Below are 19,186 nucleotides of genomic sequence, written 5' to 3' on the forward strand. Positions count from 1 at the left end.
CTCTCTCCCCCTTACAAGAACCAGAAGGTTTGAGTTTGTATTCTATCATCTTGGAGTTCTTTGGAAAATTCCAGCCAATACCTATTAATTGTTAAAATGTATGATATGCAATATAACAATGAATTTGTGACATCTGATAAAGTAATGTGTTAAGAGAACTAGTGAGGATACTGATATTAGCTTTTTGATATATTGGACTATACCAATTCATGTGTTGAATTAATGTGAGATGAGGGAAAATACATATAGAATGGCAAGGGCCCTTATTCAAATTTTTGTTTGATTTTATTGTTGAAGCAATTAAAATGCAGATATATTGCAGTTAATTATGTAATATCAAAGGTTTGCTACATCTGATTTTGAAATGTTTTTCTATGTCCCTCTGTTAAAACTGAAAGCATTCAAAAACCGGCAGTAATCAGAATTTAAATTAGACTGTCCTGAAGAAGGCAAACATTTTTCACATGTAATATCTGCTACTCTGCAGGTGGCACTATTAATATGAAATATACTTACTGAAATAAGAACAAAACCTGGAAAATCTAGTAGTACATAATGTATTTTGCTAGAACACAGGGGAATAAAAATATGGTGAAAGAATATTAATGGAAAGGTGCATGGAATGAAAGTTAGGGGGTTATTCCAACTTTGGAGGAAGTGGTAATCCGTCCCAAAAGTGACGGTAAAGTGACGGATATACCACCAGCCGTATTACGAGTCCATTATATCCTATGGAACTCGTAATACGGCTGGTGGTAAATCCGTCACATTTGGGACGGATTACCACCTCCCCCAAAGTTGGAATGACCCCCTTAGTGTTTTAAGAGATAATAAATTACAGTTAGAGTAAGCATATGAAAACCAAAAGTATTTTTTGATCGTAGCTAAAAATGTTTAGAATTTTTTGTACAAAAATGCATCGAATCAGAATAATGTCAAAAATTAGCTTTCTCTATCTTCAGTTCTTTAACTTAAATTGCTGTAAGAAACATCCTATGAAGACAAAACATGGTGTAATAAGTAATATAACATCTACAAAAAGTCACTTGAAAAATTTAGACCCTCCCAACTCATATTCATTGGTGTCTTTTTGTTATTTAATATACTTTGGATTCTGCAAATGTGATGTACATGGGAACTCCCCACAAGTGAAAGCTATAATCTATGCTTAGGTACAAGATGTCCTTTCTTAAATATTGGCCGGAATCTGAGACCGTGATGACTGTTGTGAATTCATATTACCAGAAGAGAATTTCAATATTAATCAACAACAAGCCATTCTCTAGATGTCCTTTAAACATTCACAATTATCACCATTTTTCTAGGCAAGCTAATGCATACCATCAGTTTCATGTGTTTTGTTTAAAGTTTTATTATCTATTCATCTTCTATAAATTGTTCATGGATTATTTATGGGTTTGTGCAACGATAGAAAATGAGAATTAAAATAAATTCAGTTCAGTTAAACTGTATTTGATTCACATTACCACAATGAAAGCCATGATAAAATAATCATAAATACATCAATAAAAAAGTAACACAAATCACTGAATCAATCAGACAAATACCAGACTCTTGGAAAAAGATGAGAGCCTGCTCAACCTTGTTTAAAATGGAAGCTCTAAAAATGCGGGAAAATATGGCACTTCGGCAAGTCAGCATAAAAGACACAATTTTTTTTTTTAAATGTTAACTGTTTTGAGGTGAAAATACTATCACAGGGGCACACTGGGAGATTCCCAGTCAAGTCATACTTAAGCTGAAACCTTGCCAACAAAGCTATGTGCTGAATACTCGTTACCATATGTAGATACAGTTGGATCCTGCGATTATATAATATGGAGGATTGAGATGTAACTGCCGGTTTATGGCCCTCCTTTAAAGCTCCTCCTGAATCACAAAACCTAAAAAATAATGTCTTTACTTTGCTCTTAGTAATGATAGACATTGACTCTGGGTCCTCCAAAAGTTCCGAGATGTCTATATTTTCTTGACGTACATCAACCAGTGCATCAGATAAACATGGTCTAAGTTAATACACACACACGACCACTCTGTTTAAAATAGAGTCTCGTTTGGATCAAAGTAGGTGCCATACAAGAAGTAAATGTAGTATAAATAAATCTCCAAAATATTGCAAACCCAGCTCTGAGTGGCATATAATGTTGAACAACTAGTCAGGATGACCAGCATTTTACTTAAGTAGGCATTCTCTGACACTTAAGCTGAAACCTTGCCAACAAAGCTATGTGCTGAATACTCGTTACCATATGTAGATACAGTTGGATCCTGCGATTATATAATATGGAGGATTGAGATGTAACTGCCGGTTTATGGCCCTCCTTTAAAGCTCCTCCTGAATCACAAAACCTAAAAAATAATGTCTTTACTTTGCTCTTAGTAATGATAGACATTGACTCTGGGTCCTCCAAAAGTTCCGAGATGTCTATATTTTCTTGACGTACATCAACCAGTGCATCAGATAAACATGGTCTAAGTTAATACACACACACGACCACTCTGTTTAAAATAGAGTCTCGTTTGGATCAAAGTAGGTGCCATACAAGAAGTAAATGTAGTATAAATAAATCTCCAAAATATTGCAAACCCAGCTCTGAGTGGCATATAATGTTGAACAACTAGTCAGGATGACCAGCATTTTACTTAAGTAGGCATTCTCTGACACTTGTAGTCAGCAACATTAACATGTCTCCAAATACCGCACCATATGTAACACAGAAACATATTCCCTCTCATACATTGCAAGCATCTCCCTTAATGTTTCAAACTTAACTTAGTGGAAAATATAAAAACTCTAAAATCTAAAAAACAAATTCTAATAGAAATCTCTCCTAAATTTCCTCAAATGTAAAAAATTTGAAATTGAAGCCCTCTAATATGTGAAGGTAGTCATTTTACCTTTTTATGCTCCATTTATGGAATTGTACAAGATCTTATCTTACCAAGCCCACAAACCCTAGTAAACCATAGTGAAGGTTTTGCTAAGATTGACTGCTAAATCTAAGTTATCCGTAAAATCTTTAAAAATTTCTAGTAGCTTTTGGAGGCAATTTCCTGTCCATGCCAACAAGACATCATTGTCCGCATGTAGCAGAACTAGTGTAGTGTGTGACCAATCAGAGGCACATCCCTGGCCTTGTCCATCAAAGCATGTTCTAAATTGTTTATATATAGTGCCTCTGCAGATACTTAAATAAAGTGTGCATTCACACTTCTGTTGTGACATATGCTTTCTGTTGAACCAGAATAAAGCTGTTTCAAGAACTGCGCCATCAAATGATCTACCCCTAATTGAACCACAAGTGACCACATCTTTGTGTGAGTGACAGTCAAATCCTCTCAAGGGCTTCATAAAGACCACGTAAATAGTGCTTTTCTTTCCAGCTGTACATTCGCTTATTATAATAAGTTTTACGTTAAGGCACTATTTGATGGTGCCAATCCCTTTACGGAAACCGTACTGTACATACACTAAAATCTTATTCTGTTCCACTTATCTTTCCAGGAAAGCAAGATTCTACTTACCCACATCACCAGAGATTTTTAAAAGGAAATTTGTCTGTAGCACTTTGTGACTTGTTGGTGACCTTTTTAAAAATTAGGTATGATCAGTGCATAATGCCATGTTGAAAACAATCTTGTTCTCCTAATGGCCCTCTTTACTTTTTGGTAAAGGACACCCCACATCAAGACTCAAGATGCCAATGGGTACACCATCAGGGGCTTTCTCTTTTCTACTGTTAGTGATTGCAAGAGTGACAAAATCGAACTCGAGGGTGATTGTGTGTAAATCTGACGGATGTGGTCAACCCAGGCCTGAAGGGAAATCTATGATTCAATGGTCATAAATGAGGTTTCTCTAAAGAAAGGTTTGTTTAGTACTTTCCAAAAAGCTGCTTTATCCTTTAGTTCATTCGCTTCAACTAGTGAGAATTAAAGTGAATTCATTATATTGTCAGAGAACCCAATAAATCCAAATAAAAAGATTTATTAAATCTCTGTATTCACTAACAGAGTTCTTCTATTGCTTTGAGAAGGTACCATTTCATTGTGTTCAATATAGCACATATGTAATAGATACAAAAAAGTCCATGTATATTTCTATCTGCAAAAACGGGCTGTTGAATTTTGCTGCCCTTATCTGTGCTGTTTGACACGTGAATTGGGCTAATAGGATTCATCAACACTTGGGTGGTCATTTGGAACATGGCGAGATTGCCCATCGCTGACCACGCTGACGGTCGACAGAAGACCGCCAGTGGCGGCGGCAGGCATCCCACCATATTCCGACCCATGGAGCCTCAATGCCAGTAATGGCAGTGAAGGCCGCCATGTGCCATCCTGGCAGTCGCTGGCGGGTGCTGCTCCCCCCACACCGCCACATCAGTCCATACCCCGCCACGCCTATAATGATGCAGGTATAGGTGTGGCGGTGTATGGAGATGCGGTGATGCTGGTGGAGCAGCATCCAAGGAGCCTGTTCCCTCCTGGAGCAGTGCCACAGCACAGGTAAGTACTGCCCGAGAGGGAAGGGGGAGGGGACGTGTGTGTGCGAGTGCATGGGGGGGTGCAGGAGTGTTTGTGAAAGGGGGTGTGTGTCTGAGTGTATCAATGCATGTGTGCATGTAGGTGTATGGGAGCATGAGCATGTCGAGGGTTGGGGCTCTTAGGGGGACCTGTATGTAATGGGTGGGTGGGGGATGGTGAGGGGGGGAGCTGTGAGGCCTACATGGAGATTTGGGGAAGGAGGGTTGGGGGGGCGGTTGTCGGGTTCAGGGGTGGGGGTGGTTCTAGGGGCTTTGGGGCTTTGGGGCGTGGGTGGGGGTAGTGGCAAGGGGGGGCCTGGCCTGTCACATATAGTTGACAAGAATGAGAATTCCTGTCACCCCTATCCTTTCTGCCAGGGATTACCTGGCGGGATACCCCTGGTGGAAATGGGATCATAATCCCACAGCTGGTCTGGCCTCCACCACCTGGTCGAATGTGCCTACCGGCGGTCTATTCTGACCTGGTGGTGGGTGGTAAGCAGCCAGTTCACTACTGTGTTCAGAATATGGCGGTCTGGACCGCCATGCCGTTGGCGGTAATGACCGCCGGCGTGGCGGTCATTACCACCATGTTCATAATGGTGCAGATCTTTAAGAGGGGTGGTACAAGCTGTCATTACTGCAAACCCATCTCTGTGCTGGCAGGTCATGTCTTTAACGTGATATGGTAAGAATAGGTACACCTGACCACAATCAACTTCTAAATATATAAAATTTGAAGTAGAACTTTGCAAAAAACATCATTGATCTTGACATACCATTTCAGTACCTATATGAAACAGTTTATTAAAGCTCATGTATTGCCACGGCATCTACGGTTATAACATCATTATAATGTTGTCGGTTTATAATTTTTTTTACATTTACTAAACAGATATTTAAATCAAACACATGTAGCTTTAGCCAAAACAGCCCCTCTGCGAGGCAACTGTTTAATGGATCATTGACAAGTGAACATCGAGCACATCTCTCTGTCAACATCACCATTGCTTATCTCTAAAGCTTTTTCTCGCCAGGATGATAAATGTGTGTCCTTCGAAAACTGCTCAAAAACATCTCGCAACATCAATGAATGTAACCAAGGGCTGCACATCACCAAATACTCTTCAAAGGCCTAAATGTGCAACGATCCACCCAAGGCATCGTGAAAAAAGACTTTTGATAAATATCTACATTGGAGAAGACACCATGACTCATATGTAGGCAAGTGCTGAGCAAATCCTCTGCAGTAAATGACTAGAATACGTATTCTTACTTTTTCTCAGCTTCTTAAAATTAAGTTATGAATTATGCATAAACTCAAAGATCTCTACTGAAATTTGGAAGGGACAAGGGGCAAGCTCAATTTATTTAGAGAAAAACAGGTGTACCTAAGACAATTTTGAATCACTGATTTGCAAAAGGTTATATTAGATGTGCCTTCTCCAGCAGAGGCCCTCATCAAGCCTGACTGTGGTATTGCCTTCTGACCACACTTCAGTGTTCACAGTGCTTCGTTTGTGATGCTGGGTGCAGGTGGTAGGCATTAGCACTCATTACTGGGGATCAGGACTTACTTGTCATCCTCAGATGTCTACCCAGGGCAAGAGAGTGAAAGACGTAAATGGGAAGATATACAAGCAAAACAAAGATGGGAAAACAGTGATAAGGGAAGTAAGCAGGGATGAAACAGAACCTGCAAGAATAAGATGAAGTGGGAAGTGTAGGGTGGTGGTCATAGGGGCATGCAGTGGATTCAAGACTAGATATTCTTGATATACTGGAGGCCACAGCAATCGACTGCACCAACAGCACATTACTAAGATACATATTCAGCCACTGTACTTATTTTTACAATTAAATGCATGGGGCCACCCCAATCGGGGGCACCCGCTTATGGTGGCAGTGCTGGGCCAGATGTGGGGGGTGGGGCGGGGAGCGACAGGCTCCCCGGCCCCACACCCTTCAAGAAAAACACAGCCGACTGGCTGGGAAGGGGCCCACAGCCCTGGAAACACTGTTTGGTTGCCCCGGAGGCGCTCTTTGCGCTTCCGAGGTCGCGCACGAAAATGACATCAAGCGGCCGGCCTTATAACGTCTTTCTTGCACTCGCCGATCGGATCAGGGGGCTCCAATGGCTTTTCTTTTGTTTGGGCTATTTTTCTTTCTTGGGCTGCTTTTGGGCTCCTTTTGGGCTATTTTGCGCTACTTTTTTCCTTTTACTTTCTTTGGCAATTTTTTACAATTTTAATCAATTTTGTTTGATGCTCCAGTTTGCAGGTTGCTTTCTGCCGCACTGGAAGGGAGAAGAGGACAACACGAGTGGCCCAGCAAGCCTCACGGGGGCGTACGGGTTTGAGCTTAGCCCACCTGACCCGAGTTAGTGTCGGTGGCGGCTCCTGTGGGGTTCCTGGGCAACTGGGTGAGCGGCCACCTAGCCAATATTGTGTGGGGAGCGTTAGTGGTCCTGCTTTGCTTGACAGAAAGTGCTACATGTGTAGGGGAGGTGCCCTTTTGTCATAATTGTTGGGGTTTATGGTAAGGGGGCCCTTACATTAAGTTATTTCTTGGAAGGGGAGTCCTTTTGGGGTCGGTGAGCGATTTCCTGTTTGGAGGTGTTTTCCTTTTAGGGGCCCAGTTATAGTTTTGCTGTTCTAGTGTTCATGGATGAGAAACGGTCGCGAACAGATGAGCTCCTTGAGGCCCTGATGCTTAGGATGGATGCTATGGACCAGGCCATAGCATCCTTGAAGGCACAGAGTTCTTCTTCAGGGGCAGGATCACCATCTAGTGAGGCGATCCCCCCCGAGCTCCGAAGAAGGTGCGGGGACAGAGGAAGGGTAAAGGCCCTGGGGGGAGGCGGGTAGAGGCCACCCCTGCGCAGGTTGGGAATGGTATCAATCTAGATGAAAAGCAGCCTGAGGTTAGTGCATCACCGGTAGTGGATGCAGGGCACACTGGGAGTGGGGTCCAGAGTCAGGTGCCAGTGCAGACTGCGGGCGTTGTGGTCCCTGCAACAAACGCATTTGCGGGTAAAGACACTGGGAAGGCCAGTCAGCGGGATCTTGTGGGCCATTTGACGTTCGTATTGCCATGGTTGTCTGAGATGGGGTTGCTGTCCACCAATTTAGTGGGGGGCCCATTGTCTGGGGCTAATGAGGGAGACGTTAGGGAAAAGGCGCGACAACTGGTTTCCAGGTTGGGCATTGCAAAGGGTGCCCACGGGTCTCTTGAAAAAGGGCCAGAGTCAAACATTAGTGGGGGGGTGCCAGCTCCTTCTCCCCAACCCTTACAGGGGGGGACCAGTTGCCTACTGTTTCGTCGTCCGCAGCACAGCCGGTTAATTCTGCGCCCGCAACCTAGGCAGTTAATCCCCCAGCGGTGGTGACCTCTACAGCAACGACTTAGGTGGCCCAGGAAACCGCAAGTTAAGGTACTGGTCACCCTTCACCCCTTACGGCCTTGGGAGATATTTGCTCAGAGCATGAACAGTTAGGTCTACATGTACCGGTTGAGGTGAGGGAGAAGATTTGGAAGGGGGCGTACATCTATATCTTCAGTTTGTTGGTTGACAAAGCTGAGAATGAAGAGGTGCGGCGTTGCAAAGAGTGTGCACATTCGAGAGAGTGTGGACATGGGCCACAAAGAAGGAGAGTGGAGGAGTATTTGTCCAACTGGATTAGAGCATTCTCCATTTATCAGGCCATTCTAGCTAAATGCTTCAGTGACTTAGGTGCCCAGTTAGCTTGCTATCAGAACAGGATTGTGGGGGCACATGACGAATATGGTGGCACGGCATGAAAGGAATATGATAAGGAATTCAGGAGAATTAAGGTGTATAAGCCTGCATTGACTTGGGATCAGATACACATAATCACTTGGCTGCCATATACTAACCTCACTCAGGGGCCGGGCCAGCAGCTTTTTCGTGGGCCTGCAGGGACAGGCTCAGGAGCCTTAGGAGGTACTGGGGCCAAGAGGGGAGCCTGCTGGGATTTCAACTGGCGCACTTGCTACCGGTCCCCTGGGACATGCCGTTTTAAGCACTGGTGCTCCTTTTGTGGCCAGGCCTCCCACCCAGAATTCAAGTGTTTAAAAAAATCAAGAGATAAAGGGGCCAAGAAACAGGATTGACGATTTGGGGTGCACAGGTCGCACAGTATCTTTTGTTAAGGCTTCATCCCCATTAATCTTTTGGCTATGGCCCTTGGCTCAATGTTTACCCCAACCAAGCAGCTGCGCAGGTGTTGGATTTGTGCTTTAAGGATGGTTTCAGGATTCCAGCTTAGGATTATGTTGGCTCGCCCTATTGTAAGAACCAGCTGTCTTTGCGTTCCAACCCCGGTTTGGCTAGTAGAAAGATCAAGAAGGAACTGGATTTAGGGCGGGTAGCGGGCCCTTTGATGAAATTCGCATGCAGGGCTCTGTTTGTTCTCCTTTAGGGGTAGTCCCCAAAGAAAGAGCCAGGGGAGTTCAGACTGATTCACAATCTGTCCGCTCCAAAGGGGCAGTCGGTGAATGAGGCCATTGATGGGGCATTATGTGCGGTTAGGTATGCTTCTTTGGACCAGGCAATTCAAATGCTGCAGGAGCTGGGGCCTGGAGCTTTGATGGTGAAATCGGACATTGAATCAGCGTTTTGGATGTTGCCAGTGCATCCCGAGGACTTCCGCTTGTTGGGTTTTCCAGTGGGAAGGACAGTATTACTTTGATAGGTGTATGCCTATGGGTTGCTCTGTGTCATGTGCCTATTTTGAGAAATTTAGTACCTTCTTGGAGAGGGTATTTAGGGACAGGGCACGGCATAGGTGGGTTTTACACTACTAGGATGATTTCCTCTTTCCTGGGGCCCACTGGATCTAATCACTGTGCTGGTGCGTTGGACGTATTTAAAAAACTGATGAAGGAATTTGGGGTTGCACTTGCTGAAGGAAAGACGGTGGGCCCCTGCTTCACAATTGAATTCCTAGGGATAGAGTTGGATTCAGTGGCAGATGTGTCCAGATTGACTTGGGAGAAAGTGGTGTCCTTTTCACACATGTTGCGGTCTTGCCTAAGGGCGCAGAATGTGACAATTCATCAGTTGCAGTGCTTGGTCGGGCAGCTCAACTTTGAGCTGCGAATCATACCCATGATGCGCCCCTTTTCTCGGTCAATTGCCCAAGCCATGTCAGGGTTAAAAGTCAAGCATCATCACACCAGGCTTTCCAATGAGGTCAAACAAGATATGAGGATTTGGGAAACCTTTCTGCGTGACTTTAATGGGACAGTGGTGTGGCCTAGTCCGCCAAGGTCCAATGAGGAATTGGGACTTTTATACTGATGCAGCTGGGAGCGTAGGCTTTGGGGCTATATTGGTACAGCATGGTGCGCTCAGCGATGGCCCTTAGACTGGGTCCAGGAGGGCCTAGTGGCCAATATTGGTTCCCTAGAGCTCTTCCCAAATTTAGTGGCTTTGTCTATTTGGCCGGAGGGATTTCGGAATCAGTCAGTGATTTTCTGGTCTGATAATATGTCTGTTGTTGAGTGCATTAACCAGCAAGCAGCTAAGTGCAAGATGATCCTGAGGCTGCTGAAAGAGATAGTATTATTGTGTTTAAGGTTGAATGTGACCTTCAGAGCTAAGAACGTACCTGGAGTGTTGAATAACGCTGCTGATGCACTCTCCCGTTTTAAGATGCAGGTTTTCAGGTCTCACCTACCCCAAGCGGAGGAATTCCCAACGCCCTTTCCAGAGCACCTGTGGCGAATTGGTGCCAAAGAATAACGGACCTTGTGGCAGCCAATTTAGCACCCAGGATGCTGAAGGCTTACCAGTGAGCATTTGCAGCATATGTTGATTTTAGGGTGGGGCGGTATTGCCAACGTGTTTTGATCCGGCTTCAATCTTGCCTTTTTTAGAAGTTTTGAGGGCTGAGGGGAGGTCAATTGCATGCGCCAGGTGTTACTCTGCTGCTACTTCTTTCTTCGCGCAACTAGGGGGGCTGACCGACAGGACAAAATCATTTTGGGGATGGCAGCGCATTCAAGGCTCTAAGCCGGACACTCGGCGGCCCATTGATGTGACAAAGCTGGGGGCCTTGCTAGTCGTGTTTGATCGTGTTTGTACATCTCCCTAGGAGGTCGCCTTATTTAAGTCAGCCTTTACCCTTGCCTTTTATGGAGCTTTTAGATTGGATGAACTGGTCGTGCGCAACAAGAGGGACACCTCGGGGGGTCTGCAGTTGGTGAGTATTCATTGGCCGGAAGGGTCTGGGTGTCTGGCGATTACTGTTCCCCATTCTAAGACGGATCAGGATGGAAAGGGGGACTACATTCTATTGCATAGAGCCCCGGGTAATTCATGTTGTCCTATAGAGAACTTGGAGGTCTTCCTAGCACTGCGCGCTCCAGGGGCGACAGGTGTGGTTTTGGTCCATGCGGATGGCACACCACTTACTAGGTACCAATTCTCTCAGGTATTCAAGCGTTCCCTTCTGGCAGCGGGTTTGGATGCCTCAGATTTTGGCACTCACTCCTTTAGGACAGGGGCAGCCACAGCAGCTGTGGCAATGGGTTTCCCAGGAGTAGCGGTTAAGAGAATTGGAAGGTGGTCATCGGATTACTACAAGCGATATGTGAGGCTGCAAATGCTGTGAGTTCATGTGCTTGACACCTCTCTTTCGTTGTACTCTTTGCAGACACCCGCCGCAAGTATTTGAAGGTTCCAAAAACTCGCATGCTCGCAGGAGTTGTGGATATCATCACGGTTTGGGTAATCGGACATTCCCATGTCCGACATGCAGGTGAACTATTTGCAATAAGTGCCTTTGTGTCATGCGCATCGGAGGCTGGTTTCGGCATCTCTTTCTTTGGCTGAGGTGGGCTGCGGCTCACTCAATTAAGGACATTCCTGGATTCAATGCCCCCTTTAGGCTTCTCGTCACCGGACATCATTGTGCTGCACCTTGGGGGTAAAGATTTGGTTGCGCTCGGACGCCGGCAGCTGTTTGAGCTGGTGATATCTGAAATTGGTTGGTTGGCCAAAACATTTCCTCAGGCTGCCCTCACTTGGTCGAACATGATTCCCCATTCTTTCTGGGGGGCGGGATCTCAGTGAAATCCCTCAATAACTCAGTTAGAAGAATTAATAGCAAATTAGCCTAGTTGTTTCGGTCCCCAAAGTTGGCTGTGATCTTGCATGGCTGCATTAAAGGAGACGTTTTTTTTCTGCAGGACGGAGTTCATCTTTCGTGAGTAGGCTATGAAATGTTTTTAGAGAATATACCCGTCTGGCTCTCCCAGCTTATGTGACCTCTTCATGGGGTGGGGGGCTACATCGTCGGGCAACGATGTGAGCCTGTGGCGAGGTGAGATCATGGCTGGGAATATAAATGGGTACCTTCTTATTACAAAATTGGGTGACAAGCTAATTGGACCCTCCAAGGGGTGCTGGCTGGGAAGCGTGGACGACACACAGGGGTGCAGGGGTTGAGAGCGGTCGCTGGCATCTGGCCCCTAGGGCCAACCACCCGCGTATGCACAGAAGGTCTGAAGCGAGCACTGGCCCTTGGGGGGGCCGGAGTCTCAGGGTGGCGGGGGCACCCGAGGTAGTTATCCTAGCGGGCAGCCGGGCCTCCTCTACAGCAATCCAGTCTGGAAGGTATGAGAACACCCTGATGGAGATACTATCCCTGGGATTTGTAGCGTAAGGAGGGGTAGGGTTTGGGGTATAAGAAAACAGTCATGCTCTCATTCACAGCCACCAACATTGGGTACGCAGGAAGGAATGGTTTTAGTCAGTGACAGGAATTTGGACGTATTAGCGTACTCTGTTAAGGCTTGGCATCCCATGAACTCTGTAAATACTTTGAGAACAGGATTGTGGTTACTGCATATAATTTTTTGATTATGATTAACAATATTTTGTCAATAAAATACGGCCGGGGGTTTACGACCCCTAATCCCAAAGTGAAGTGCATCTAAGGTTTTTAATTCAAGCTTACGCCAAGGGGGGGTGATGGTGTTGTGTGGTAGGAGGCCTCAGCAATACACGGCCATATGACTGAGAAGAGGGCCACTGCTGTTAACGGCAGAGTCAATTCTGATGCAGTAGCTATAAGTCATCAAAGGAGTTGGCTGCAAGATAAATACCTCTTCATTTTGTATGGTGATATTGCGATAGAGCCGAGACACTTAAACAATACTGAGAAATTTGGATTTTTTAAATAAGATGACTACCTACTGCATTTAACCCCCAAGGGCTTGAGGCTCAGACAGTCCAAGCATAACTGGTGGAGCTCAGACAGGAGAATTTGATGTCCGAGGTGCTTCATAGTAATCCCATGGAGCACCGGTGCATCCAAGCAACTGGGGCACAAGTGAAGCAGAATCATAAATGAAAGTTAAGAAAACAACATTCTATAGTATCCCACTACAAAGGTAAAACTTTAAAAAGACATCTCAGCAAAGATGTGGGAATCAAACAATAAAACAAGCGTACCCAGAGTGGTAAATGTAGATTTCCAATACCACTTTCCAGTAGGTTTTTTGTTTTTTTCTGTTCACATTGGACTGCTTTGTACATTGAATTATGCCACGAGTGAGCGCAAACAAAATCCAATGATGATCTCTTTTTTCCCCAAAAAATATTATTTTAGCAACTGCATTGCATGTTTTTCTTTTGACTTACCAAGGGCTTCAGTTCTTCCTCATCTTTGAAATAAAAGAGCTTGTCCCCCTTCAGAACGAACCAGCGTGTGTGCCAAGTCTTGACAAATCCGCCTTGCTTGCGTAGCCAGCCACACTTGATTGCATGAGGTCGCCCCTGAGCTGCTTGGGGGCTGTCTGCAGAGCCACTGTAATCATCCATTATGAGGCTGATGGACTTCCCTGTGCAAGAAATGGAGACAAGAAGGAAATGCAGTGTGAAATAATTTTAAGTGAAAATAGGTAATCAGCTAAGTTCAGCACTTAATGATCCAGTACGACTGAAAGCAATAAACAGGACTTTCAGTAAATCTAAACAGCAGGTGTTTTTGTTACTGTATTCTTCAATCTATTTCCCTGTCTGAACCATTCAGTGGGGAGCTGGCCTACTTCCCAAACTATCCCTGACGAAAGGTTTAGCTCAAAGTACCCCACAAAGAAGAGGGAAGGAGAACATTTCTAGTGCCTTTTAGCACAGATCAACATGGATTATTTGTTATTTGAATGAATTGTATTATTATTTAAAAAAATAAATACTACTCAAATCAATATATTTGTGTATTTTTTGGTTTGGCGAGTGGAGAGGTATTTTTTGATAGGTCAGTATGTACTTCAAGGATCTTAAGTTTGCCAGGGGAGCTTTTAAAAATATTAGAACAGTCTCAAACTAATGAGGGACTTCATTTTAGTCCGAAAAGGATGGGTTGTGGGGAGTATGGCTCACACATCAGCATGATCTTTATTGGCTGTAATAACGCGTCCAGACCTTGTTAATTTAACTTACAAGGGGACTCGTTTTAGGCCAATGAATCTTTTGACCACGTTTGGAAACTTCCCAGAACGAGATATCTGTTCAGCATTTAAATCAATAGATCAATAACCTAATCATATATTCACAATAACTAATCAATCAAGCTTAATCAATAACGTTTAACAAGATTGAAACACACCATGACCTTTTAGACATGAATAACCACACAAATCTAGTAAGAGTTAGGATATTTATTCCCTATTAGTTACACTCCAATATCATATTTATTAGTCGCAATATCAATAAGCACATCAATACTACTATTATTTGGCAACTCAAATAAGACTTTATCAAAGCATAGGTCATGAACATTAGAACAAAGCACAACGTCAACATGAATCAACTTTACCAGAGTATCATTAGTACATTATTCAACAAAGCAAGGATTCAGTCATTTGTCTATTTGCATCCGATATTAGTGAACTCCTTAACTAACCTCGAATTAGAATCAGCATTTTAGGCTTCATGCAAAACAACTTAGCAACATGAATTTGGAAAACATCTAACTATGGCCTCTATCAAAAGAGCAGTTGGTACCTAGAAAGAAAAGGCAAACAGACAATTACAATTTATCACGGATAGTTACCCATCTAAATGGGTCAGCATTCAGGATCAGTCTTCGTCTTCAGGACATCAGTCGATTCGCCATCAGCCAAGATAAGCAGGTAAATCTCAGCAATGGAGTAGCAAGAAAGGCTCTTCCTTCATGAGGAAGAGAAGAGCATATCAGGCAAGGGGTAAGGCGAGGATGGTTTAAAGTGAAAGACAACTAAAGACAAAGGGGGTCATTCTGACCCTGGCGGTCTTGGACCGCCAGGGCGCAGAATGACAGAAGCACCGCCAACAGGCTGGCGGTGCTTCCAGGCCCATTCTGACCGCTGCGGTAAAGCCGCGGTCGGAAAACCGGGGCCGGCGGTTTCCCGCCGTTTTTGCCCCGGCTGGGCGAATCCGCCAGGGCAGCGCTGCAAGCAGCGCTGCCCTGGGGATTCTGACCCCCTTACCGCCAGCCTGTTTCTGGCGGTTTTCACCGCCAGGAAGAGGCTGGTGGTAAGCAGTGTCCTGGGGACCCTGGGGGCCCCTGCACTGCCCATGCCTCTGGCATGGGCAGTGCAGGGGTCCCCTAACAGGGCCCCGGCCAGCTTTTCACTGTCTGCCTAGCTCCATTCGGAGCCGGCTTCTGTGTTGCGGCCTCATTCCCGCCGGCCCAGCGGAAATGTTGGAATGCCGGCAGCGGTCTTTTGGCCGCCAAAGTTGGAATCAGGGCCAAAGTCTCTCAGAATGGCAAAGGGACGGCAAGCAGTGGCTTCAGGCAGAATGGCTCCATAAGGGCTGATTTCTCCTTGTGTCATGCCATTATATCAAAATTGTCGAAAAAGTCTCTAATTTCCCATTGGGCAATATTTGGTGCATCTCTATCCAATAATCCGTCACACGCCTTACTAGAATTTTCACCTAAGACAGTTCTCATGCAGTTTATTGGTTCCTGTGATTGACGTCTTCAACGGGTAGAATGTCAGGTAAGAAACGTTACACTTGTCGCTCCAGTCAGTAGTTCCATTGTCTTCTCCTAGTCTAGGCGACCTTGCACCTGTTGCGAATTACACAGTTGCATTTGTCAAGAATGTCTCCTTGAGCAAGTCGGGTCCCATGACAAAGAATTTACTACGGTTACACACATATCTCTAACTTCTGGAAAAGTACAGTTCCGTGTCCTTCAGGAAGGCAGCACATTGCACGTTAGAAAAACACAGTTAATATGAGACCAGGAAACAAGGCCCAGACCCTTGCTAACTAAGGCCTAGTGAGCAATTTAGCAGAACCTTAATACATAACTCTTATTGCTAGTACAAAGTCATACATTAGTACACTGTTAATTCATTATTAGTCAGTTTCATTAATCAACATATACAATGGTGGCCACTCCCCGTGGGCACATTTCAAACGTGTGCATTAGTATTACATTAACACAATTTATGCGGTTTCATTAGACATTACATTGCAAGCTTTTCATGTTAATATTGATTATAAAAGTCACACTCCAACAATCCCTCCTCTGATGACTCTTGTCATCACACAAACCTTATCTTCCCAAAATTTTCATCTTCTGAATTCCCTCATCTCAATTTCTTCCCCCACTTTTGCCCCGTTTAGTTTTGCTCTGAACATTTTCTCCCTTTTCTTTTCTTCCCTCCTCTGATTATTTTTCGCCATTTTCAATTTAATTCTTTTGCTAATTTTGCATGACAACCATAATCCAAATAAACAAGCCAAAACAATCAATATTCCCTGTATTATTTTTCCCAGTATCCCATGCCAAATATTACTAAACCAACTTCCCACATTAGCAAGTCCCTTTCCAACCTTTTCCCAAACCCCTGGTTCTTTCAGTTCCTTCAAATCCGTACTATCTCTTGTTAGGTAAGTAACCATACTTCTAATCTCATTACTATTATCAGGAATATAGGCACAACAATGCCGCTCATTAAGCATTTTACAAACTCCGCCATTTTTCGCGAAAAGTATGTCTAAAGCAAGCCTGTTTTGAAGAGTCATAGCCCTCTCCGCAGCAAGTTCAGTATCCATCAGGAGTATAGCTCCTGTAAAATTTGTAAGCATGTTGTCCACAATAGTAGACAACTTTCAAATCTTTATGGAGTTCAAGATAACTCCCACTGAAGGAATTATTGCTCCAAATATGTCTTCTACTACACCAACAGCAGTCTCTCCCCTTTGTCTAGTACGATGTAATTCAGACAATTTCGGAAACTTTTTCGAATCCTCTAACTGATATATCTTTGGGAAAACTATCCCCAAGTAACATGTCCCATACCATCCCTTTGGGAGACGGTAATAAGCATTTAGTCCACATATATAATAGATCCCATGGATCGCTGGATCCTGTCCATTTAACATGAACATCCATTTACTTTGAAACAAAAACACATGCTTACATTCACTCGTTCCCACAAACACATTGTCATAATATGACTTTGGTCGCGTTATGCAAAGCTTGCCTACGTGTAGTGCATCTAAAGCAAATTTTCCTTGTTCCCTAATTTCACTACAGCTCTCACTATTTACAAAAGCTCACTGCTGCAATCCTTTCTCCTATTTCCCCTTCAATGCTCTCCTTATATCTTCCGTGTGATCTAGAAAGCTTTTCTCTACAGGTGTAAGCAAACATGTCAGATTATTGCGGTGTGCATAAGATGTACTAATTGTTAAAGTCGCTTCAAAGAACCCCTTAACTCATTTTATGTTATAGTATTTCGTTACACTATTCAAATCCTCTATGATAGGCACATAAGGAAACACAAGATCATTGTTAGAATAAAAGTACTGGGGCCCGTATTTATACTCCGTTTGCGCCGAATTTGCGTCGTTTTTTTCGACGCAAATTCGGCGCAAAACTAACTCCATATTTATACTTTGGCGTTAGACGCGTCTAGCGCCAAAGTATGAAGAAAGAGCGTCATTTTTGTGCGTGAACGCCTTCCTTGCGTTAATGAGATGCAAGGAAGGCGTTCCCGTCTTAAAAAATGACGGCGACGCAAATGCGTCGTATTTATACTCCCGGGCAAAAATCACGCCCGGGAGGTGGCGGGTCAAAAAAAACCGCATTTGCGTCTGAATTTAACGCCTGGGTCAGGGTAGGCGTTAAGGGACCTGTGGGCTCAGAATGAGCCCACAGGTGCCCTCCCCTGCCCCCAGGGACATCCCCTGCCACCCCTGCCCACCCCAGGAGGACACCCAAGGATGGAGGGACCCATCCCAGTGAAGTACAGGTAAGTTCAGGTAAGTATAATTTTTTTTATTTTTTTATTTTTTTGTGGCATAGGGGGGCCTTATTTGTGCCCCCCTACATGCCACTATGCCCAATGACCATGCCCAGGGGACACAAGTCCCCTGGGCATGGCCATTGGGCAAGGGGGCATGACTCCTGTCTTTACTAAGACAGGAGTCATGAAATGGCGTCTGGGCATCGAAAAAATGGCGCAAATCGGGTTAAGACGATTTTTTAGCGTCAACCTGACTTGCGCCATTTTAAGACGCCCTAACGTCATTTTTTCCCAACGCCGGCGCTGCCTGGTCTACGTGGTTTTTTTCCACGCACACCAGGCAGCGCAGATCTGATTGCGCCGTCTAACGCCATTCCATAAATACGGCGCCCGCATGGCGCTTCAGAATGGCGTTAGACGGCGCAAAAATTTTTGACGCTAAACTGCGTTAGGGCAGTTTAGCGTCAAAAAGTATAAATATGGGCCTGAATCTCTTCCTGGTTATGGAATCATGTTAGTAACAAACTACAGCTTATCCCATAGGTTAAAAGCAAACTATGATAGGTATGATTGCACTGAAACAGGAATTTGTGTACACACATAACAATCTTTCGCATCTATAGTGTCAACATACTTACTCAGCAAGCAATAGAAAACGTTAGTTGATAGTTCCCCTTTTGTGTTAGTTCCCTCATGCAAGTATCTCGTGTCCTGCTTGAACCTCTCCCAAGCTGTTAGTGTAGCGGTCTCAGGAATTGTAGCATTGTTAGTCTCGCTCTTATCCACCAAAGGCATTCCCACAATCAGAACTATAATGAATATCACACAAACAACGCCCAGAGCAACCACCAAACATTTACAGCACCAACTTCCCCTATTATCATCTCTAGTGTTAGCCATGATCTGTAAAGAATCAGAAAGCGAATTATTATTAGTTCAAACAACAACCAACAGAGGATGGTTATTGCTTCTTTTTTTCTTCTTCAGCAAGATAAAGCAAACAAAAGTCTTTCTTCAGCAATTACTTATAGCTTTCACATTCACTCAGAGGATCCTTGTCAATTCTGGTTAGCAGCTTGTCAAAATCAGTTTTCAAATGTCAATTCAGGTTCACAGTGTCACATCCGGTAATTTATCAGTCTTTTTTCTCAGTTTTCTTTACTCAATTTTTCACATTAGCACAGTCTCTTTTCTCTGGCCAGACTCAGGTACCATAGTATTGACTTGGGACTTCTCGATCAAAACAGAATGCTAAGAACTCTTGCTGCCACTCAGCTGATGTTGCAAATGCCCATTCAGGACCTGCATACCTTCTGTTTGCTACTCTCTTTCTTTTCAACTTGCGATCACCTTGCAACTCT

The 19,186-nt window shown here is 44.3% G+C and overlaps 1 protein-coding gene across 1 annotated transcript in view; it reads right to left on the minus strand.

The window, feature by feature from the left end:
* ARHGAP24 (Rho GTPase activating protein 24) overlaps positions 1–19,186 on the minus strand; it is a 1,380,530-nt gene that overhangs the window by 1,086,294 nt on the left and 275,050 nt on the right. The window contains exon 2 of the mRNA XM_069236203.1: positions 13,219–13,418. Coding sequence (XP_069092304.1) covers positions 13,219–13,398 — 180 coding nt within the window. The 5' untranslated portion in view covers positions 13,399–13,418. The remainder of the gene's footprint in view (positions 1–13,218; positions 13,419–19,186) is intronic.

This window comes from Pleurodeles waltl, chromosome 1_2 (genome assembly GCF_031143425.1).
Source record: "Pleurodeles waltl isolate 20211129_DDA chromosome 1_2, aPleWal1.hap1.20221129, whole genome shotgun sequence".
Classification (NCBI taxonomy): domain Eukaryota; kingdom Metazoa; phylum Chordata; class Amphibia; order Caudata; family Salamandridae; genus Pleurodeles; species Pleurodeles waltl.